Source organism: Melozone crissalis, unplaced genomic scaffold, assembly GCF_028551555.1.
Source record: "Melozone crissalis strain CALT ecotype California unplaced genomic scaffold, PUWL_Pcris_2 ptg000005l_1, whole genome shotgun sequence".
Taxonomy (NCBI): domain Eukaryota; kingdom Metazoa; phylum Chordata; class Aves; order Passeriformes; family Passerellidae; genus Melozone; species Melozone crissalis.
This window is the reverse complement of record NW_026535783.1, coordinates 47,867,034-47,892,290: the sequence shown is the minus strand read 5'-3', so window position 1 is coordinate 47,892,290 and position 25,257 is coordinate 47,867,034. Positions and strand designations below refer to the sequence as shown.

Genomic DNA, 25,257 nt, shown 5'->3' with positions numbered 1-25,257 from the left:
CATCCCTTTTTCCCTTATGACTCATGGTTGAAGCTCTTTGTATTAGGTCTCTGAACTTTCTTTCAAATTGAAAGTTAACAACACTTCAGAGATTAATTGCCTTAAAGAGAACAGAGTTCCTCCATTACATGAGGCCTTTATAAGAGGCATTTTGATCACTTTTCCTGTGACAAATAGAAGCAAAAGCACTAAAAATTATAAATGTATTATCCACAAATTTAAATTTATGTGATCTTGATACTCAATGAATAACAGTGATGGCAATCATTTGACAAATTTTCATGCAGGACTGTGTGTCATTTATGCAGTCCAAAACAGTATGAGAACATATACTGGTTTTAAAAATGAAGAGTTCTAACTGCTAAGGGAAACAGTGTCACTCAGCTATACCAGTTCACTCAGGTGCGACCAAGGTCTGCTAAACAGAAAGCAACATTGTGTAAGCAGATTGTTCTCTCTTTATACCTTGCTTCAGAGAAAAAAATAAGTCCTGAAAACTACCTCAAGCTATCTAAAGCTACTTCTAATGTGAGGAATGAAGTCATGCTTGCCGATGTATCTACTGGGAGAGTAAAGAGTTCTATCTCAGCTAAGATACATTATTTAAATTAATCAACTGAGACACCAGCTCCGGGCAGTGAAAGATGAATGTCTTCATCCTCAGCTCTTTTGAAAACAAATTCCAAACTCATATACTGCAGTAGAAGCAAAGACTCCTGACACTGCCTGAAGGAGAGACTGAGGGAATGGCCTTCTTTCTTTTCTTTTTAATGTTAGGTGTGAGACAAGTTTCTGCTTACTCAGACACATCACCAAGCATGCACAGCAAGCACTATAGCTAAAAGTCCATCCTTCAGAACTGCATGTCCTAGAACTTAGTTTGCAAACATTTTTAATTCTACATTATCTTCCTGCATTGACTCATTTTGCTTTCACACAGCTGCAGTCAAAATATCCCTCTAAAGCTAAGAGGTGAACGAAGAGTACTGGAGAATGTACAGGGCAAGAAGTTCAACTCTAAATTGTAATAGCAGAGAGATAAAAGCTTCAGACTGTGTTTTCAAAGTAGTGTCACAGAACCCCCTAAGAAATCATGCAGAGCAGCCTGAACATAGTGGAAAGGTGCAGTCCCCAGTTCCCCAGATCCTGAACTGGCAGGGTGATGGCCTATAACACTGAAGAGTTCAGTTACCTCTTTCAAACTGCTGACTATGTGACCAAACACTGTATGCACAACTTTTGTGTAGACAGCAATTACCCCATGTGATCTTGTCCCTCTGCTACCTGTGTATTTTTAGTTTCATTACACAACAGGTTTACAGGTAGAACAGTACCTGGGATGGGTGCATACACTCAAAAATCACAAAGCAAGTGGAAAGAGATGGAAGACAGTTTAATAGTAAACACTAAACATTTTGTACTGTGATTATATCACTGGCAATAATCACTATTGCATCATTCCCAGTGGAAGAGAGTTAGCAAGAGAAAGCACTAGGCTTCAAACACGTTCCCCATATCCCCACAGTAACGTTTCACGTAGAACATAACAGCCTTTTGCCTGTCTCCATTTCTGCACAGTTCCATGATGTTGCTGACACAGCTTCAGCCAAATCTAAAATAGGAGAATTGTGTTTGATTCTAGACCATAAGAGCTAATCTTAAAGCAGTAGGTTAGCTGGAATTCTTAGGAAGACTTCAGGGTTCAACTGTTGCATAAACTGCAAGAGGATATAGAAACTACTATAGTCCATGCCATTCAGTCTTCTCTGCCATAAAATCCTCGCAGTATTAAAACAGACATTTAATCTTTTTTATAGCTTTATGTCAACTGTTTCCTCGTTCTTCTCTCACAGTGGCTATGAATACTTCTTTGATTATCTCCTTATCCAGGTTCCTGCCTGTAAAGAGAAATAAAATATCTAACTGTATTTTAAAATGCATTAAAACACATACAAGTAGCTTCTTCTAACCTAAGGAAGTGTTTATTATATCAATCAGTGACAATAGTAGTATTAAAATTAAGGCAACAACAGACTTCAAGCACAAATAAGGGAAAGGGAAAAAAGTAGGTTATTTTTGGTAATAAAACACTTTGCACAGCAAACAAAGAAACAGAAAGCAGAAACACAGAACCTCAGCACTGCAAACTTTTCAAAAACAAAACTGATTTTAAACATTTTAAAGCTATAATAACCTTCCTTACAGTTACTAAATATTTGATCAACCATTCAAACTATTCCCATCACCCAATTTATAATTACAGATTTTAGAAACAAGATTAAATATGCCAACATAATTTATGAAAGCTTAGTATTTTATTGATTTGGTTTGATTTGATTTTGGTGGCACTAATGGGGATAGTGTAGACTCCTCTCAGCTGCAGTTTTGAACTTCAGGAGGTTTTGATGGATAAGTCTTAAAAAGAGGGTTAAGCTGAACAAACTTACTGCACTAATTCTGGCCAGTTTAGCCTGACTGCTTTTAAATGGCCAAGTCTGTGAGACTGTCTGTAAGAAAACAGCTTTTTAAACTCAAACAAGGAGATGCATAATTTCTTCTTACCAATTAGGACCAGCCTGTTTGTTCTCTTTTCATCTTCTTTCCAGGCTACTGAAGTCTCTTCTAGGTCATAGAGCTCATGCACACCTTGCACTATCACTTGATGAGATTTGCCTTGAATAGATACCAGTCCCTTATCAGAAAAATAACTGTTAGGGTATATAAACAAAACTTTAAAAAATAAAATATGTAAGAAGGGAAACAAAACTTCCAATCTAGTTCAAGCAGGGAATAGTACTTCTGGCACCTATGAACTTGTTAGTCAAAATAAACATATATTACCAATCAACACATGTACTCATAACATCCATTTTCACATCTCCTTATTTTGTTAAAGGCTAAGAATCACATTTTACCATACTTTGCCTTCTGTTCCTCATTTGTCAGTACCTAGGCTGCCCAAGCAAAAATTAAATGTCATCATCTACTATGCCTCTTTGAATGCATATACGGTGTTTGACATGGGAGTCCATGAAAGCCTGCATGCCAACAAATGATGTAAAATGAACAAAAATGTCTGATTTCAGATTAGTCCAATTAAGCTCTTATGCTCAGTATATTTACTTTTCTGAAACAGCATCTCTGAATATTGGGGAAAGAACAAACATTTGTGAAGTAGAACAACTAGCAGCAGAATTAGAAGAGATCACAGTCAGCATGAGTCCACTAACTCACATATCAAAAGCTCTATTAAAACAGTTTTCATCACTTCATAGCACAATGTTCTAAAATATTTTAGTGGAACACATTCTGTAAAACATGTCTTATACTTCCTGGAAGTTCCTCCCAGAATTTGCCCGAAACCAGGACATTTCCCTAAAGAAAGAAAGTTTAAAATATTTCATAAAATAGGTCTCCATTTGACCTATTAGTTGGAATTCTATAACTATTACTGCCAAAAGGGTCATGACTGCAGATAAAATATAAATATAAAAGCAACAAACTTTGGAACCTGTTCTGTAATTAGTTGCCTGAGGTTCATTTGCTTTGGTGTGTTTGTCTGTGACTGACGGACAGCACACATCTTACCACAGGCTTCACATCTCATAAAGAATTAATTTGATTCCAGTGCTCAGTACACCAAAAACACAATTGTGCATAGCATTACTGCTTTTCAGACAGCTTCAGATACATCAGTGGCTACTCTCTTCTATTTGTTAGGAAGGAGAAGACCAGGATACTCTAATTTTGTTGCTGAGAAAGCAAGAAAACAACTTTCCTTCCTATAAAACTAGAATAATTATGTTTCTATCTATGATGGTCAAGGGTTCTCAGGAAACAAACCACAGCTTTACTTTCTTATATTTCTTACAGCCTGACAAATGACTGACTGGATTCTTATTTTTTCATTATTTCCTGGGCTGCTTGGCATAAGGTAAATGAAAGTAGATCCTGAATTGTCACCTCTACTCTTCTCCAAACCAAGCAACTGAAGAACATATGAAGTGCCCATGAAGATGAATACTTATGAGCTGCATCTTTAAAACAACAGCCTGACAATACTGTAAAAACTTGTTAATTGTACACCACAACTACTACTGCATTCCTATGTTACACCAAACTGAATTTCTGCATATTATGGCAATAATTTTAATTACACCTAGCAATCTATAGGATCCAATCTACAGTATCCCAACCCTAGATATGTGAGATGAATAGTATCTCTCAAAGCAATGGAGGTATAAAATTAAAAGTGATTTAACTATGGCTTGATTTTTAGCCCTGCCATTGATGTATGGGGACTGTACATCTGCCCTCCCCATTTAAAACAAGTAGGATCAATGTTTGCCCTTCTGCCAACTATCTCTCTCTGAGTCATTCATGGAATGACAACTTGCTACTCTCCATTTCATCTGCTCTCCTACAGTGATCAGCAGCACCTTTGATAGGTCCATAACTGACAGCACAATGCAGTTTTTTAGGTATAAAAATGAAAAACACAAAACAAAGAAACTGATAATTTCAGACTGACCTTCAGTCTTATGACATCCATGGTGCATCCAGTCTTATCTTTCACATTCTTCTCCCACAGAAGACTCTATGAAAAGAAAAAGTTGTTTCCATAAACAAAGTGGCATGGGATGAGTTTCTATAAAAAGCTACCGTGATTTTTTGAGTTGACAGTGATGTATTACTTACCTGAATAAAGAGATTTAAGTTTTCTTCTTTTATATTTCCTGGAACTTCAAATGTTACTGTAATTATAGCCTGCAAAAGGCAAGACACTTATTATTACCACACTGAATAAACATCCCGTAACAGTAATTTCAAAAAGTGTTCTTTATAACTTGGCCTCATAAAAAGGCAAGTATATGACAACATCAACTTTAAAAAAAAAACCAAAACTCTATTTCTGTTCTGCTCTAATTTGCTAAATTAAGCTCTACTTTTTGTTTCTGTTTGGGTGTGCACTTATAGGGTAGATACAATGCCTTGAATAGTTTAGTGCCATTAGTTGCTACCATGTAATTCTTTGCTGTAGAGACTATTATGATCAAGCTTTCAAATATGGTTAACAATGCTATTTTTTTGGCTTACTGATCTTAATGACAATACTATCAGACAAAAAATACAACATAATTTTCATAAAAGGCAATCTGTACTTGCCTTGTAAAAAAAGCTGTTTATAAACAGACTATGTAGGAATAGATTCAGAAAATAAAGATGTCTCAAGTTAAGTTTTGTGCCAAAGCAACTGCCAGCTAACTGCTCAGGATCAATTACCAAAAGAAAATATGAAAATAAAACAGGTAGTTTAAAATTAACAATTTATTTAAAGACTAAATAATGTCTTATTTTTGTCACTATAACTGCTCAATGGTTTGGAGGAACAGAGAGAGAATTACTTCCTGTAATGCTTTCAAATTACTACCTTCTGATCACTAGTCTAAACTTAAGGAAAAAACAATTAAAGCAACAAGCAGCAAATGTTTGTCTAATGATAAGTAAACTTATCTAAACAACTTATCTAAACAAGAGCTAACACGCTGAGCAGCTTCAAAACACGTCAGACCGAAGTTCACTGTGCTCCAAGCACAGTGCAGTTTGTTTCTGCTGACCTTCAACATGAAGATAATAAGCACACTTTGTCTTACAACAAGGACTTGCAGCCTACTGTGAGAAGTGTTCTGCCCTCATTATGCCTCAAATATCTCAACAACCATCTTAAATATGCAGGTGTTAAACTAAACACAGATACTAACAATGAGTTCTGTCGAATGGCTACACACTACAAAACTAACACTAATCTCCTTAATAAAACACACAAGGATACTATAACTCATAACATTCAGGAAGGATTCTATTCAACATTTCCATCTACTTTAGGGATCCATTAAGATTCTATAACTGAGCATATTTAAGAATTTTGATTAAACAAAAACTATCAGTATTGTCATTGTAATTAAGTATGAACTGATTTTGCATTTATCTGTAGTTCCAAAATTAAATTATTATTGCCTTTTCCTGTTTCCAAGACTAGCAACTTCACAGTTAAATTATGCAGTTTAAAAATAAAAATACAGGCATTGTATGCATCATATTTTAACCTGAAAATTCAATTTAATTATAGAAACCTTCTGCAGAAAGCTCACTTCTCCAATACACCTTAAAAAAATAGAAACTTTTACTTTTTTGCAGCCTCTGAGGGGACTCGTGGCCTATGGGTGAACTCCACCCACCTACGGACACCCCAAGGAGGACTGTGACGCACAATTCAACTAGAGAGATTTTGTTTTGGATAGAAAACCTATAGGACAGACTGGCTACAAATTTAGGACTTGTTCCTGCAAATACCTAAAAAAAAAAAAAAAAGTGGTTCTATTTGGTTCACTAATACTCTCCATGTGAATCAACAAATGATATGACTGTCTGGAGCACTGGAAGCCTATAAGCTATCTTTACAAGTGAGACTTAATATAGCCATTTAGAATCTATTTACAATAAAGCATATTCCTTTTCTGTAATCTAGGTCATCTTCCAAATACCTTAGAACACGTTACTCCCTAACTGAAACCTTCTGAAATGGTAACAAAATTAGCATGCAATATTGAACAGCCCTGTTGTTGCAAAAACATCAAAGCAGCATTTTTGGTAATTACCTTATCTAGATGTGCATGTGTTGTCTTTACATGCTCAAGCTTTTTCTGCAAACTGAAAATAAGTGAAGTTAAATGTCGCATTTGAGTAGGATTGGCAAAATGTCATTATTTCAAAATTTTTAAAATTCCAGTATTACAGAGCAAAGCTGAAATATCAAAGATAGACTACATATTCAGAATAAGCTTCAACAGTTAATTAATTTTTAATCTCAAAATAGAAATGTTTAACTATATTTGTTTTCTATAGTTGTTTGTGTTAGAAAATTATGCTTTTTAAAACATAAAGAGAATTATAGTCCTGATTTGCAATATCTTCAGCATTAAAAACATTTATACTTCAATGAACACAAGGCCCTTGATACTCCTTTCTGCAAAAAAGGCAAACTACATCATTAAAACAAGCAAGAAAAAATAAACCACAAGAATTTATCAAGTTAATAGATGTTCATATTTTAAAAAACTTTACAATTATTTGAAAATGAAGAAGAAAAGAATGTACAAAGCTGTTGCTTGAGAGAATGAAATCTGTAACACTTATTGAAATACTGTATACCAGCTTCCACTTCTCATCTGTACAGCTCACTTCTACTATGCAGTGTGCCTGCTAACTTAAAACAGATACTCTCTACTCACTAAGACCCTAAGTTCAAGCTCTACTTGGGAACCTCTTTTGTAAACTAATATTTAGGGTCTTACTGCATCTTTTCGTGTGAAAATTGTATTGCAACTTTGGATATTTTTTTTTTTTAGACACATCCACATCTGTCTCAATTAATCAAGATAGCATAAAATTTCTTCAAATACCATCTTCTATACTGTTTCTGTTTTCTCTCTATATTGTAAATAACAAACAGAGAAGAAATACCGTAGCACAAGTTACTATGATGCCCTCTGCCACTTCAGAGAAGATTGCCCATTAAAGTCCCTCCTCCTAATGTGATGACTGTAATATTTTAAGAAGCCTTTATGGTGGGGAAAAAAGGCACTATCTGCTACAGAAGTAGTTCCTACTTCTCCTACTTCCTTTGCTTTGCTGTGTTATTCTCATACTGCCCTTCACAGAATCCAGAATTCATTATGTGCTTCCTGTGACTTCAGGGTATATCCAGACTACAAGGCTCTATCACACAGTCACACCAAACAGATGACACATCTGTCTGCTGACAGAAATCCCTCCTGCAGTGTGCCATCAAAAGAAAAAAATTATTTATGTACTGGTGTGTATTTGTGTTCAAGTAGGTGTTGGATGCAAAGTTTTTCTACTCAGGTGATGGCACTGAAACCACCACTATTTTATGTAAGAATTTCTGTGTCTAGGAACTAAAAACAGGGTAAGCAATTTTGCTGTGCTGAGTTCAAACATAAACAAAATAAACTGTCTGCAATCTTCTTGGTAATTTAGAATTTGTCTTTAAATGCTGACAAATGTTTTAGAGTGCTTCCTCTGTTTTAATACCAATTATTAAGAAGCTCAAAGTAACTGAGTAAGATAAGAGAGCACTAGATTGAGGAAAGCAATAAAGATTTTTTTTTGTCAGTTCCTTAAGAACTATCTCAGATCTGTGGAGTGCAGCAAACTAGTAAACTTCACAGAACACCACCTAATATTACAAGTAATCAGATCTACCTGTGAACTGCTGTTAACAGGAACAATCTTTTTCTGGTTCACGTCTTTTTACTGCTTTATCTCTGCTGTGTGGCTCCCGGATGAGTCAATTCAGTTAGCTGATCCATTATAAGAACTTGGAACGTGGATTTATGATCTGGCTTACAAACTAATAGTTATCTATTGCCTCTAAAGGATATACCAATCTCCTTCCTTCCTTAACTTTGTTTTGGATGCCTAGTTTGATATTTCGCTGATGCTGCCATTGGTAGAAATCTTGAAACAAACACTACAGTATTTCACTGATTAGACAAAGCCAGCAAAAAAAGACAAAACCTATCATTTTGATAGTACTGTACCAGTTCAGAGGGAAATCTCACAAGCACATGTTATCTAATAGATGTTACTAATTTGCATGTCTGCAATTTCTCCCTGCTGAAGAATGAAGCTGATATTACCCTCCTTTTCCCTCCTTTACTTTATGATTGCTCCAGTACTCCTCACTCCCTTTGCTGTTCTTCAGGTCTTTCTGTTCACACAATGAACCATACGACCTTTCCCCCTTCCTTCTCATTTTACTCCTGCACCCATCCAGGATGCTGAATCATGCATTCAGCATTTAAAAACCCCAGGAATGACAAACGCAGTTAGCAGAATTTGTAGAACCTTTGTTTGCTGTGGAACCTCAGTCCCTCATTTTTTTGTGTGAAATCTACAGCCTCCATTTCATCACAATACAAAGGAGAAAAAATTTTGAAATGCTTTCAAAGAACCAGAGAAGTGTACAAATCTACTCTGATACTAAACCAAAACTTGCATTTTGGGGAAAAACCCAACCAACCACACAAACTCTGGCTCACTTAACTTTATAAGGTCAAAAAGGTTTTTGCAGACATTTGAAGAAGAAAGGAATCCCATCTAGTATTGCCACTTATAAAGCAGTAATTTTTAAAATGGGACTGTCCTTGTCTAGACAGGACAGACTAAACTAGAAATTCTAAGAGAAACTCTGATGCAAATTTGAGCCAGGATTTCAGTGTGTCTGTTTCATACACAGGTATTTTTTTCCTAATACAAGAGAAGAAAATTATCACCATACCTCACTCCAGATAAACTGTCAAAAGCATGTAGGTCCAATACATTAGAGAGATCAACTCTAAAGAGAGGGGAAAAAAGCAAGCTTTGTGTTTTTCATGTATTTTCATGTATTTAAAGGTTTTAAAGGTGTTTACTGAAGCATATATTTCTTTTCTTGTCTATAAGACTAATGCCATTAATACTTAGCCTTATTTTTGGATATCAGTGGTTGGTACTGTCTTCTACAAGAAAATGCTGTGTTAAGTTACACAATAACATGTAAGCACAGAAACAAAGCTTTTAAAATTTTACTGTTATACAGTAAAATACAAGGTATTTCCAAAAGTATGATAAAATCCCTTATTCATTTTGTCTGAATAAAAAATTATTTTCCCTGAAGGGGAAAAGGAGCCTTGAGCCTCTCAATACAGACACAAACTCCCAGAATACATGTAGCTTATATTGACACACTGTTAGCAAACAAAACAGAAACAACTTAATGAGGGAAGCACTACTACTACGAATTTCAACTCTACAATTTGAAAAGACAAATAAAAAATGCAATACAGATTAGGCAGTACCAATCACATCTGCTTACAAGAATGGCTACCTATAAACTTGCATAAGAAACTTTTCTTCACAAAGCAATACAGACCACAGATTTCACTGCTAATAGCAACTGACAGCTTTTCAGACACAGTTAATGACATGGGCTAAAGAAAAAGAACATGACAGGTAAAAAGCCCCACCTCTAGAATACAAGCAGAATCATTAAACTTTTACATTCAACAGTAGTTGTACCAAGCAGTTTCTAAGATGAAAGATTTATAATGGAATACACAAACAATTCCTGTGTAAAATTAATGACCAGCTCAGTGTCAGTTGTTCTCAGCAGTGTTCTAAAAAATCACATAGCAACCCTCCCTTTTAAATGTGGGGTTTTGAGGAGCAAACCCCTCTTAAGGGTATGTCCTCAAATAACATGCCAATAAATCAATTTTGTGCTGACTTCACATTTGGAACGTTTAATAATGGAAGAGACTGTATGTGTCATTTGCAGAAGAATATTTACAAGTAACAAAGAGTTGTCATTGAGGAGTGAATCTGAGGCCCACTTTATCCCATATCCAAAACATAGTGCTAGCTGGCATCAGACACTATAAAATACGCAAAGAGACCACATGTTGGATTTCCCCCTAATGGACATTTAAAACACAAATAATGTAGTTCAGTATCTTCTTCAAAACTGGTCCCATATGATCACCCAACAACAGCACGTATTTTTCTCTACAATTTCCAACTACATTTGACAGCAACTTTAAAAAGCCAAGTATACTTTATTACGAATATTACCTTTCCTTTAAATTTGGTTAAATCAAAAACCTCTATTTCACAAACACTGACCACAATAATCCAATAATTGATGTAAAAGTGCACAAATCAGTCCTAGCAGTGAAGAAGAAGATCTACTGCTCTCCTAACTCTCCTGGGAATACAGAATCCATTTAAGTCCTTACTAAAGAAGAAATCTGACTCAGAATTTCAATTAAAATTGGCAAAAAACAGTGCAATGATTTTTCGTTTTGGTCTTTTAACTTCCTTCCACTGCTTTCAAAGTCATTTTGTAGTAACAACTTATTTGCAGCAGCAATGAGAATAATATTTAGGGTGACACAATTGAAGGAAAACACTGTAGTGCACATACTCAATTATTAGCTCAAAACCAGCCTGGCTGTGCAAACTGCTCTTCAGTCACAAGGTTGATTGACTGTGTATCTTTGTGGCCAAGATGGCCAAGGGTGTCCTGAGATGCCTTAGGAAGAGCACTGCCAGCAGTTCATGGAAGGTAATCCTGCCCCTCCAGTCAATCTAGTAAGGCTGTACCTGGAGTTCTGTGCCCAGTTCTGGGCTCCTCAGCACAGGGAGACACGGAGCTCCTGGAGGGAGTCCAGGGGAGGGCAACAAAGATGTTTAAAGGACTGAAGCACCTCACTGATGAGGAAAGGCTGAGGGAGCTGGGCCTGTTCAGACTCAAAACGATGACTGAGAGGGGACCTTCTAAGTGTATAGAAGTATCTGAAAGGAGGGTGGACCAGGCTCTCAGTGCTGCCAGACAACAGGACAAGAGGGAACAGGCAGAAACTGACACACAGTAAGTTCCACTTGAACATGAGCAAGTACTTTACTGTGTGGGTGATAGGAACAGATTGCCCAGAGAGGCTGTGGGCTCCTTCATGTGGGATATTAAAAAAACATCTGGACACAATCCTGCACCATGTGCTCTGGGATGACCCTGCTTGGCAAGAGGGTTGGACAAGAGGGTTGGACACTGTGCTCTCTTCCAACCTCACTCATTCTGGTATTCTGTGATATGAACACTAATGAAGAAAAATACAAATTAGAAATACATTTTTACTTCCTAAAAAAATTTTTAGATGCTTATTCATAAAATAAATATTGGATTACATATTTCTAATTCAATAATTTTCCTTTAATAAAACTGATTCAATAGAATACTTTAAACTGATACAAAAGAAGCAGGATCTAGTACCTAGTAATAGTGGCCATTTAATACCTTGATCTTTGCGTCTCTAGAATTTTAACAAGTCCATTTATTGACCTGAAATAAAACAGAAAAATCATTAGTTAGATGAAAATATAATGGCGATATATTGTTTGAATACGTTAACCATGGACAGCATCGTGTGAAATAGCATCTCAACTCCGTTATCAGCTTGTTAAATAACTATCAGATATGGGTTGAGATATTTGGTTTCCACTAACAGCTGGCGAACTTCACAAGTTCTGACAACAAGATGCCACAGCATTTTCCTATCCAAAGCTATTCGCAATACACTCTGCTCAGTCTAAGCACTTTTATTTTCATATTTCAAAAAACTAATACAGTTGTTAAATATTTTAAAATGTTAATGCTTCATCTGGCTTATCATGGTACTGAAAGAAAAGAGTAATGTCTTCGATCATTAATTTGATTCAGACCATTGGTTCATCTGCTTCCACGACAATTGTTTGGGACTTCCTCCATATATATTTCCATTTGCTAGTGAACTCATATTTACCAGCAGATTTTTTTCCACTTCTGCTAATTCTCAAAAAATGGCATCAGCTGCTCAGAAATATAAAAACATAAACACTTAAGACAAAGGTCTGTCCTTACTAAACAACATCAAATCTTAGCAAGATAGACAAAATGCTAAGATTGTGTAAGTACATAGAAGTACTGAAGTATCTTTCACAAGAGGCAGTCTCTTTTCTCTTATAAAGCTTATCAATTTTGTCCATCTAATAATGAGATCTAATTTCTATTTTAACAGCAGTAAAGAAGTAACTGTGTTTAAATTAATTTTTGAGGAAGTAGTGTTACAGTTATGCCAAAAGTTTCATACCTCACAGACGTTCTGACTTTATTCAATTCTTCTTCTGAAACCAAATCTGTTTTATTGATGATTATAAGATCAGCTAATGCAACTTGCCTATGTATTAAGAAAAGAAGAAGAGAAAAGACATCACTAACAAACAAGTACTTTATCTGTAAGGCAGAAACATTATCTCTCCCATGGCCCGAAAAGGTAGTATGAACATTGTTAGTACAGAAGGGCAAGCATTAAACAAACTAGAACATGATGGAGAATGATTAAAACACAACTGACTTCTCAGTATGTTCTTCTGTGTCCTAACAGATCAAATCAAGGCTTGCTAGATTCTTTTATTTCAGGGTTGTTTTGTTTATTTGTTTGTTTGGATTTTTTATGTCATCTAATCCAAAGTGCTTAGTGATTTAACAACTTTACAAATCCCTATTTGCCAATGAGATTATATCCTTATGTGATCCTTGCAATGCAATACTTGAAGTTTCTTTGCTTTATGAAGACTTCAACTGTTACAATAACCCTTAAATGTTGAGGCTCTCCATTTACTAAAAAGTATTCTTCTATCTCCAGTTCTGCTTCAAGCATGACATTTTTAATTCCACCAACAAGGGTGCTTCTCATTCATTTAAATAAAATCCCATCACTATTAAAATAGAACAGTTCATTGTTGGCAGAAAGATCAAATGAACCATGATGTTACTTTTCCACATTTTACCTCATTACACCAATCTACCTCCATTTAAGCAAAGCAGGAGAAAAAAGCCCCATAAAAGAAGCCATTTCCCTATAAAAGAACTTTTATACAGTGCAATTCCCAACTTGATATCTAAAATTAATTTCTACATCCATACCGAGATGCTTCATTAATAAGGCCTTCTGGTTTCTCCTCTGTCAAGTGCTAAACAAAAATTAAAAGAATTGGATTAAACATCTTCAAATTACATTTAAATTGATTTGCAATTAAAGAAAGCCAAATTCAATTCAGTTGAAGTCTGTTTTTTGACAAAGCATTGAGGAAGATGGCATCCAGAATCATTTTGTTAAATGATAGTGAAAAAGTACATTTATATATTCATCATTACAGGGATTTTTAATTAGCTTAAAGCAAACTCTCCTAATTGACTTTATTATTAGAATGCTAAAGGGTTGAAAAACCTTATAATATTTAATTAATTTTCAGCTTTACAATGAAGTAAAAAAGTTACCATAACATAGAGTAACAATGAAAAAATATATCTGGAAGAAAATTAAGGTTCAGTTATTTTACAAAGGAGTGTGAACTCAACTAACAAACAAAACAAAGGCTAGGCTTGCAATACAACATTTCTTATATATAACTTCACATTCTTTTTCTCTGAAGACTCAAAGACAAACTGTACTTTGATAGTAAAAACTGGTAACTTTTTCCAGGTTTGCATGAATAAACCACTGCTCTTTGGCAAGTCTGTCCAAGATCAGAAGCTACAGGAGTTTCAGTATCATCTTCATTTGTCTGCCCAAGCTAGTGTCTTCACAGAAGAATTAGTGAAAGGGAAGAAAATACCTGCATCTCAAGCAGCAGCGTAACATTTAGCAAGACAAAGGCTTACTTAACTTAGGCACAGCAACAGACTACACTGAAGCAGCAAAGGTCTAGCTATAAGTTATTTTCAGCCCACTCTGCCATGGAGGTAGCAATCTCCAGGATAGAAATGTCACAGACATCTGGAGGAAGAAAAACTTCAAACTGGTGCTGTAATATTAATAAGAACTTGCTGCTTGCACTTACATCTCTAGGAAAGTTATCCTGTGCACTCCTTCATCACCTCTAAATCAACCAGTAATATTACTTTAAAATCTCAGTTTCCAGTTAGAGAAATAACAAAAGTGGAATCAATTGTCATGGGAAATATACAGCTTTTTAAAAACCTTGAAAACTTTTTTTCTTTATTGGAATCACCAGGCATTTAACAGTATTTTACTTGTAGAAAAGCAAAAATAGGTTATTGCATACTGGGAGTTTATTATGTAAAAAGAAACAAAACTATTTCCTGCTTGTGCACAACCTAAGCAGAAAATAACAAGATGACTCTCAGGAACCTCTCCTCTAACCTCTTCTTTGTAATCCTCTGTGTATTGATTCTATTCAATTACTGTTTAGGTTTGTTGCCCTGAAAAGATCAAATGTCAGTAGTTCTGATGTCAGGTCCTGGAAGTTGAGGACTGCAACTTCAAGCTGCCCAACTGTTCACCCTCAATTAAAGAAATTAGTATTTCAGATTGCTGTGTGACAAACCTGTTAAATTGATAATCCATGGTATTAATTAGCATGGGGATGGTGGTATGGTTGGTCACAGTGGATCTTTGTCAGCTTTTCTGCGATGGGTTGGTTCTTTGAAGCATGACATACTTAAATTGCTGCACATTATCTCAATGCCATTACCTGTATGGCTTTCAAAGTTCTTTGAATAATAAACAGCTGTTGAGGTCAGGTTTTGCAATCAGAGGAACTAAACAAGTTAGCAAGTCCTTCTATACCACAGTTTACTTAGTACACAACTAAGAAAGTCTGAAGTTCCCACTATTCTGTGTAGATGTCAGTGTTTTACAGGCTTACTGATTAGATTATGTATGTTTTCATTGAGGTGCCAAAGGTAATAGCAGATAGAAAATTTAAATGTTTCAAAACATTCTTGTGTTGTTTCTGTTATATTACTTGATAGTCTAGCATTTTAAAACTCATTTCCATTAACAATGTAGTGCTGCTGTGTGCAACACAATTATATTTCATCTGAGACAATATTTCAACACTGCATGAAGAAAAAGATAAACAGAAGAACATTTTTGCAAGCAATACATACTATAAAACACATCTGAATTAATATGAGGGAACCCAGCTGAAAAGGGGCTGACCAAAAACATGATATGATTTCTTGTGATAGTTGAGGTGATTTAGAAGACGGTGACTGCTTGGAAGGGCAAATCACCCCCTTCCCCTCACTCTTCTACCAACTTCTCCACAAAAGTTCTTGCAGAACACAATGAACTTAACTTCCCAAATTGCTATGAGGTTCAATTTTCTCTGTTCCAGTCCAAGACAAATCGATGAGAGAACAGGACTGCTAACCTGATTTACCCTTTTGTTAAATCAAATCTGATATCCTTTTTTGGTTTTTTTACCAAATTTACCCTTTTGGTAAATCAGCTATCAGATAAGCACAACTGAAAGGAGAAACCCAAGTAATCCAAACAAAAAAAATCTTACATGGGAAGAACTACTCTCTTATTCTTAAACCATTATTCTTCAGTTCTCTGAGCTATCTGCAGCCATTGTAGATGCAGAAATATTACAAACACTTTCACAGCATGGAATTCCTACACGATTATTATAGATGGGTAATGTAGAGGCTGGCTCCTGCAATTAAAGGATGAATATTATGTGTGTGTAAGAGAAGTTCTATTAATGTATAGTCACCTTATTGTGATTTGTTGTTTGGACATTCTCTGTTTTCCCCATAGTCCCCCTTTCCCCTAAGGTCTTTCTCCTTATTCAGTCCTTTTGTTGTATTTTGTTAAGGTTTAAACATTTAAATAAACATTTGAAATTTTAAAAGTGAGCAGCATTTCTCAAATGATGAAGGTATTTTTTCATATGCTCACTTTTTTTTAAATCGTGCAAATTCAATACCCAATCAAAGCAGTCACCTCCTAAGTTATTAAGTTGCAAATAGTTATATTTACACCCTATTACCAAAAAAAAAAAAAAGAAAAACAAAAGAAAAAAAAAGCTGAACTATTTGAATTAATCACAATCTTTGCCAACCTAAGCTCACTGTTCTATATGTCTATTCTTACATTATACTTTATATACAGATTAATACCTGCTCTTTTTGTCTGCTTCCATATAACATGTTAATGTGAAGCAGTACCAAGACACCTGTGCTCTCATTTCTCCCTTCCACACCTACCATTACATTAGTACCCTTCCCAGGTGGAGCCCTAACTCACTTGTTACCACACTGGTATAAGACATCTGTTCTTAGTCCTCTCCTTTCAAGTAACACAGACCAGTGACCAATTTCTCCATTGTTTTTACAGCAATGCAAATGCCTATTTGGATTAAAAGCAACATTCCTGAGTGAAGAGTTAGAACTAGAAGCAACCAAGAAACCAAAACTTAGCAACCTGGCATCTCTTGTCACACCTGCTGCTGTGTCTGTAAATATCAGTACTTCCCTGTGCCATCCAAAAGACAGTAATAATGAAATATGTCCTCATTCAAAGAATCACAGCTATTGATAAAATTAATTAATCCGCATGAACATTACTGCAATAGCTGTTCTAATGCTGCAGTTTTAAGCGATGTAACAAATCTAGTAACTTACCTGCAATCCATGCTTTGCATCAACAACTGACACAATACCTAAAAGAAAGCATTAAAATGAAATAGAAATGTGCTAAATGCAGCTGACAGTTTAACAACTTGCAAACCTCCTGCACAAAGGTAACAATATCAGCACATTTACAACTAGTTATAACAAACTGGAAGCACTGAAAGTATGTGAACATTAAACTTGTTACCTAAGTATTTTTTTATTCATTGTCTTATCTGTCATAGTAAAATGTCTACAGAATCAGGTGAGGTAAATTCTTACAAAGTAGATGCCTCATCTTCCACAAGAGGAAATTGGCTGAGGTATGTTTTTACAGAACATTGAAACAAATTAAGGGACTGACTGGTGTATGCAGCCATTCTGATGGTAAATGACCAGGAATTTGCAAGTCTCTGGCAGAAACTCAGGAAGCTCCTTCTTACTGAACTCAATGTTTCCTTCCTTGGTTAGATGGGTATTTTACAGACTGAACAAAATGTTAGTAGGGCATTTTTTTAAGCCAAAAAGTAAATTTTTTTCCTACATTAAAAAAAAATGCTCTTTAACTACATACAGTGATGACTTATCTTTCAGTAATCTCAGGTTTTTATTAGAACACAGCAAATATTAGCACCAACGAAAACAATAGGTGAAGAAATCAGAAAACAAAAGGCAGAAACATCCAGGTGTTGACAATTTATGAATTCAGAAAAATAGGAAACCCTTTAGGAAACATTGCACTTCAGTAGAAGGGGAGGAAGGAAGAAAGAAAAAAAAGCATGCTGTAATATTACTCCTAAATGAGGTTTTATAACAGCTGGCTAATGAGATTTTCCCCTTACATCACTGTCAAGAGATGTCCATATCTGATCCCTTAGAAAAGCATTAAACAACTTTTGCTGGCTTTTGCAAGACTGAGCACCTCCCCAAGTAAATAAACAAGCATCAGAATAAGCAGGGACACCTCTGTGATCAAATCTGCCAGTGTGAAAACCAAGTTCATACATTTCAAACATGTTCTCAAACCTTGCCTTAAAACATCAATAATACATTACTCTAAATGCAGATATGAAATGCCAATACACAGGAAAATAAGCCTGCACTTACCATCAAGATAGATGTCACTTCCCAGCTCAGAATCAACCCAAAACATGGAGGCCACAGCTCCTAAGAAGCATAGTATATATACAGTTGCAAAATTGAGATTTTTCCAGTAAACTACCAACACTGAGGTATTTCATAGAAAAACTCTATTTGCAGTGCTAACAATAAGATCAGTGATTAAAGTCATTGCAACACCTAAAACTGTCCACCTGAAGTGATACGATGCAGTCCTTCAAACACCACTCTGTACCAGACCCAAACACCTGTCAGCTGTTCTAGTGCTTACTCAGGCAAGATATAGCAGGGACCACAACATGAAATCATTTTCTGCTATCTATTGATTTTTTTCCCAAAAAGCTTAATAGTTTTCCAATTTGACTCAAACAGAATTTGTGTGTAACAGAGGCCAAATCAATGTCCTGTCTTTTGAAGAAAATTACTTTATAATGACAACTATTTAGCTTTGAGGAAAGCACCAGTCTCCTAAAGGGGAAACAATTGAATTTCTGATAAGAATTTCCTTCCCTCTCCATCTACAACAGATTTTTAATGTGGATGGTTTAGAGAAAACTGTTTTGGATAGCTATTCCTAACATCAGATCAAGTTTAATGACCTTTTTTTATAATAAATACCACTAAAGAGCACAGAAGAATTTTGTAAAATCTATTATTGCTCTTTAAGAAGAATGTGCTAGTCTGTTTCACAGTATGTTTTACAACTTCACAAAATACAAGGTCTATCACAACCAGCAAAACAATACAACAGATGCTAACTATTTAGACTTTAAAAGGAGAAATGTAGAACATCAAAAGTGTATTGAAAACTACTAGTTTTAGAGTACGCTTCTCTTTGCTAAGCCCAGTGTCTTTTCTAAATGGAAATATATTTTAGCCAGATTTCTATTAGATTCAATTTAGACTAAGGTCAGCAAACAGAACTCAACAAAGACAACGTCATATCTGCACCTTGAATCAATTCATTGGAGTCTGTACCACCACCAAAGCATAGGCGCCTGACAAATCACCAGTTTATATTACAACTGTCAAAGTGAACTAACTGGTGAGCTAATAAGCACTTCATAAAAACAGAATAATTATCATGGTTATGAAAATTGTAATGTGAACTACCTGGATCTGCCAAACCAGTTGTTTCTAACAATATATAGTCAAATTTTCCTCTCCTTTGCATCAGGTTCTCAATTGCTTTCACACCATTGTCCCTGTAAGAAGAAACAATTAAACCTGAGAACAGAGAAAACAAGCTGAAGCATGTATTTAAATGTATCTTCTGATGCAGAACACAGTGTCAGTATCATCAAAGCAAAAGTTCTGAGACAGGACATTTGCAGACTTACAGTCTGCAACAAAAATTTAGTTATCTGCTGGCATATTATTAGGCAAATTTTAGTTTTCTGCTTCATTTTAGTCTAAAAATATCATTTGCCTAATCCCACCAGGTTTGTTTTCAAACACTGAACAACCTGTAAAGGACAGTAGGGCTGTGTAGATATGGAACTATTTGGTTTGGCAGCTGATATTACAGGAATAAGGGGTGAGGTAGAAGTGAAGCATGCTGCCCTGCCTTTGTACCTCACCTACACCAAGATTAATGTGCAATTTACTTAAATTAGAGCTGATGAAGTCAGCCTTAAGCAGAAATGTATAGCATTTTTTAAAGAAATCATTGTATATAAAACACAGCAGAATATAAAACAGCATACAAAAACAATAAAAAAACCCAATGTATATAAAACTTTTATGCTTCTCTTAAGACAGCATTCCTTACACCCCAGAACAACGGAATCCAGTAAGATCCTCTGTTTTCTACTTACTACCTATTACTATTTAAGGCATAAGATCAGTTCTCCCAATTTCTAGGACAAACAGGCCATGACCCTTACCCTTTACAAACTTAGCACAAACAATTCAGCATTGCAACAAACAAAAAGGGTAAAAAAACATGTCAAAGGAACAAATACTCTCTTGTTTTTTACCATGACCATCAGCTTACAGATTTGGATACTGTGTTTCATTAGGTCACAAAAGTTTTCCATTCATCCTCCCTGATGAATACTATATTGAAGTAGTAACCAATGTACAAAGAAAGAAGCAGACTAAGCGTTTTGTGAGGAAATTGGGAAACCTGAGTCCTAGTTCCAGCCTACCTGAATCTTCAGCTCTCTACATGAAAGCACATTATACTAACAATCGAGGGATAGATCCCTACTCTACAACATCCCCATGCTCTATAAGTTGGTATTTAGATTACTTTTCTGAAAGACACCAAGACCAAATCCAGTAAGGCAGCAATAGGAAATAAATTTCTACTTCCCAAATTCCAATTGTTTCATCCAACAAAAGAAGTCTCAATCAATTCTACCATCAGTTTCAGGAATCAAATCCTGAATGTCTTCTCCCTTCCTCAATTCCCCACAATATCCACTGCAAGAACTTGCACAGAACTTGCACTCACTTTACTGAACAGCACAAGCAGCCATTTCTGAGCTCCAGCCATTCTTCATAGAGTTCTCCCCCTTGACTGATTGCCAGTGATTTCTCCAAGGCACTTCCTGAAAACACAAGTAGTGCTATATTTTTAATCTACAATCTTGCATGACAATGCCTGTAAGAGAGAGATATGTGGATTACATTATTTTCTCCTGACACCACGTTTCTGACATGTTCTTAAGATATTTGTATTTTCCATTTTATGGGAAATTTAAAAGCCAAGACAAAGCTCATTCCACAAAGATCAAACCCCACTGGATGACGGCACATCATAAGTGCCACAAACTTTACTAAAAGAAAGGGATGCCAGTCTGTGCCTCCCTGTCAAATAAAGGCTCTGTCTGTACGTTTTCTTTTAGGCTCTGTGACCAGAAAAGCTATACACATCTTTATTGATGAAAACAAACAAACAGAGAGACCCCGACTAACACAGTATAAACTGTAAACAATGTAAGCTGACTATGCTACAGATATGAAATTACAGCTAGAGCAATTAAAAGTTCTGAAAGCAAAGAGTTCAAAGAACCACAGCCATCAAGCACACATCTCCCCATTTTCTTGGTCAATGATAATTTGTGATTTGCAAATGGCTGAGGGAAAAGGAAATTTAAAAAAATATTATCTACCAACATATTATTTCAATTTCCATTTGCTTGAAACTGAGTGAGACAAATGGAGGTGTAGCACTTCCAACAGGGTGATGTATTTATTTACTTTACTCTGAGGGCCTACACTTATGTGCAAAATAGATTAATGCACGTCACTTTTTTACGACAACCGGCAAAAAGACTTTCTGCCCTTCTGAAGACTGTGAGGTATGTCAATAATTTCAGTAATGGATTTAAAGTTACAACAGTGTCGGTTTCCAGTAGTTTTATGTACTTGTCATTTTGTGGCAAAAAGAAAGATTTCCACACGTTTACATACCTTCTCCAAATTCATTCAGAATAACTGCTATTCTTTTATTATGCTGTTCTGTCAGTATGTAATTTAGAAGAGTTGTTTTTCCAGCTCCTAGAACACAGACCATATTTCCATTAAAATGTTAAAAAAACACATAACATTTCAAATAAAAACTAAATACTGTTATGCATGCACACGCACACTTCAAGCAATTCTCTTCTAAAGAGAAGTTTTCATTCTCATGTCTTACATTCTATTCTAATGATGCAGAAATTAATTTGTAGATATATTTCTATCAGGACATTAAATTGCAGCCTTAAATGACTCACATTTTTTCCATTCATTAAGTGTCAGTACTTAATAAACTTACAAGCTCCCTACTAGCTGGGCAGTTTTCTCCTACAACACTAACTTTCATGCTTCTTTTAACAGAAGGCACACCTAATCTTCTCCCTCTTTACGGCCTTTTCTGACCCGTTCTGCCATCAGTAACCACGGATGTGCCTTTAAACGGGGCATTGTTAAAAAACGTGTTACAAAACGTGTTCTGAGGAGCCTTAGGAGCAGTTCCATCCCATGCACAAGATACAAAATCGTCAAGACTGGAAGGAATCTCGGGAGATCATCCAGCCCAAGGCAGGTGACCACTACAACTAGGGAACCTTCCTTACTCGTCCTTAAGAGATTTTTCTCTGCAGCAATGTGATGCAGTACAGAGTTACAATTTTCAGCACAGTGACCGCGATCCTAAATTTAACCAGATTCTTGCAGTCCATAACTGCGTGTAGCACACAGTAACTCTGCTGGTCGAGGGGTACGGGAAAAACGCCGAACCTCGCGTTTTTCGGACTGCAATGCAGTCTGCATTTAACTGAGCCAAATACGTGGCACTATTCTGACGCTAAGTGACCAAGAGCCATTTGTCAATCGTGACCTGAACGAGGCGGCTCCTGAAAGCAGGGTGGTGGAAGCAGCAACGCTTTGGGTGCTCACACCGCTCCTCCGAGTGGCCCTGCAAATCCACGGGAGCGGCCGGAGGGCCCCGCGCTGCTCGCCCGGCCCGTGGGGCGCAGACCCCCGCCCGCCCGCCCGCAGCGCTGGCCCCGCGCTGCTCACCCGGCCCGCCCGGGCCTTCCCTGCCCGCACGCAGTCCCTGCCGAGAGCCGCGGCCGCTCCTCACCCAAGTACCCCGTGATGATCGTCACGGGGATCTTCCTGTCGGGGCCGGCATCGGCCAGCTCCGCGCCGCCGGCGCCGATGGGGACCAGGTCCGGGCAGTCCTCGTCCTCCATAAGCGCGAACGGCCCAGCCACCCCCACCTCCGGCGCCCCCTGCCGTCACACTCCTGACGTCGCTAGGGTGGGGTCATCAGAGGGACGTCACCGGGTGGCGTCACGTCTCGCCGCGCCTCGGCCCCAAGGGCACCTCCCCCGCGCGGCGCTCTGCGCAGGCGCAGCTCGGGGAGCGGGGCGGAGCGGGGCGGAGCGGGGCGGAGCGGGGCGGAGCGGGGCGGAGCGGGGCGGAGCGGGGCGGAGCGGGGCGGAGCGGGGCGGGGCGGGGCGGGGCGGAGCGGGGGGGGGCGCTCTCCGTGAGAGGAATGTTGGTCCGGGGGTTCCCGGCGGGGTCCCTTGCCCCTGCAGGGACAGCGCAGGGCGCATGGCACAAGCGTGTGTCAGGCCGTTCTTGAACATCTCCAGTGTGGGACACTCGGCACCCGCTCGGGAAGTCTGTTCCAGTGCTCAGTCACCTGGACAGTAAAAGTTCTTCCTCACGTTCAGGTGGAACGGGATCCGCTTCTGCCTGTTGCCTCTTGTCCTATAGCCTGGCGTTGCTGAGAGGAGCCTGGCTCCACCCTCTCACACCCTCTTTCAGACGCTGTTAGACACCGATGAGGTCCTCTCTTCTCAAGGGGGTGTTTCTTCTTTTTCTTGAGTGTGAACAGGCCCAGCTCCCTCAGCCTTTCTTTGTAAGAGAAACGCTGTCCTTTACTCACACCTCTCTTGCTCTCCGTTGGACCCAGGAGCTCCAGGAGCTCCATGTCTTTCGTGTCCTGAGGAGCCCAGAACTGACCCAGCACTGCAGGTGTGGCCTCAGCAGAGCTGAGTGCTGGATCACCTCCCATGACCTGCTGGCAGGGCTCTTCCTAATGCCCCCCAGGATACCACTGGCATTCTTGGTGGTCACAAGGACACACTGCTGGCTCATGGACAGTATGTTGTCCACCAGGACCGCCAAGTCCTTCTCAGCAGAGCTGCTTCCCAGCAGGTCAGCCCCCGGCCTGGTTCAGACACACCGGAGCACTGAAGGAGCCCCAGTGTGAATAACAAACATGGTGCAGGGTGCATGTGCTGTCATCTATCTATAATCAAATAATCAGCAAGATGAATGTTGCCTTTCTCTGCTCTCCATTAGGGACTGTGAGGGGGCACATACCATGTGTAAGACACAACTACAGTTAATTTTAACAGTATTATGTGCTCCCCAGCTTTTTGTGGGACAGAGGTTTAGCAAATAGGTAACACATTTCTCCATGTCAGAAGGTGTAAATGTAACAGCACTGGGGAGGCACAGATTGGCCTGATGCATGCTGATAAGTGCACTCGCCCAAAACCCAAGTGCTCTCAAAATAAGGTTCAGTAGCACTAGTTAGAGTACTGTTATGGTAACATATACTGGGCTTCATCTTTGTACATCTTGTATGGCATGTATGGTACTGGTAATAAATGTACTTGTTATTTATTCTTGACTCTTCCTATACTTGTGTAGATTAAAATATTTAATACTCATAATATTTGATAATATTCTACTCTAAATAGTTGGCATCTCCTCTAGTCACTCTAATTTTAACAAGCATGTGAAATGCTTGTTAAAATTAGAGTGACTAAGAAATGATAAAAGAATTCATTTAATCCATTGATTCAGCTCGTCCTTGGAGATACAACCATATTTATTCCAACAACAAATTCCAATAGCATATACACGCTGTTGATTTCTAGAATTTTAAAACCAATGCATTATGCAGTGCATCTTTTTGCATTCTTGTTTCAGTAACTCATGTTACCTTGTATGATGCATCCTATTTCAGAGGAAAAATCTGATAAGCCTTTCAAAGCTGTATCTGGTAGAATCCTGCCTGATGGTAGATGTTTTTACTCTCCTGGGACTGCACAGCTTTATAAAATTTTGTTAATAAAGCATTGATTTTTAAAAAATTACAAGATTGTGTAAAAGAGGAGAAGGTCAGAAAGGCATTGGGAATTAGCAGTTTTGCATTGCAGCACAAACGAAAAAATGGATGTAAGTTGTCTTTCAAAATGAGACTATTTGTAATACTGGAATTTCAGTTACATGTCAGCGAGATATTTGGTATGGGGAAAGAAAGGTGATTAAACCAGTGTCATGGTTCCTTAAGTGGTTCTGCTTTTCATCAGCTCACATGACACTGCTTATTATTTTTTCTTTTGAACAAAATTACCTGAAACAAATACTATGGTTTCTGGGTTTCTTTTTGGTTTCTTTAAAGTTAATATTCAAATACTAGAATTTTGCTATAAGTGTTAGCTGTTCTTTCTTTTCTGCTGAACCATGTAATGAAGTCTACTTCGTACAGACAGATGTAAAACCTGTACATTTTAGTGTGGTGGCAGCCAAATGAG

The 25,257-nt window shown here is 37.4% G+C and overlaps 1 protein-coding gene across 4 annotated transcripts; it reads right to left on the bottom strand.

Moving 5' to 3' along the window:
• Positions 1-1,372: 1,372 nt before the first annotated feature.
• Positions 1,373-22,906, bottom strand: LOC128940968 (zinc-regulated GTPase metalloprotein activator 1A-like). Of its 4 annotated transcripts, XM_054282833.1 has the most exons (15): positions 22,782-22,906; positions 21,626-21,712; positions 20,664-20,760; positions 19,319-19,410; positions 18,194-18,253; positions 17,099-17,136; positions 13,586-13,632; positions 12,750-12,836; positions 11,918-11,962; positions 9,365-9,421; positions 6,660-6,711; positions 4,699-4,767; positions 4,532-4,597; positions 2,563-2,692; positions 1,373-1,898 (listed from the first exon to the last, which is right to left on the bottom strand). In XM_054282833.1, the coding sequence occupies exons 1-15, from the start codon at positions 22,891-22,893 to the stop codon at positions 1,825-1,827; spliced, it is 1,113 nt and encodes a 370-aa protein (XP_054138808.1). In that variant the 5' UTR covers positions 22,894-22,906; the 3' UTR covers positions 1,373-1,824. The 4 variants fall into 4 exon arrangements, with proteins under 4 accessions (XP_054138808.1, XP_054138834.1, XP_054138817.1 ...); XM_054282859.1 differs by lacking the exon at positions 22,782-22,906 and having other exon boundaries at positions 20,664-20,813; positions 21,626-21,713; XM_054282842.1 differs by lacking the exon at positions 1,373-1,898 and having other exon boundaries at positions 2,569-2,673.
• Between the last annotated feature and the right edge of the window lie 2,351 nt (positions 22,907-25,257).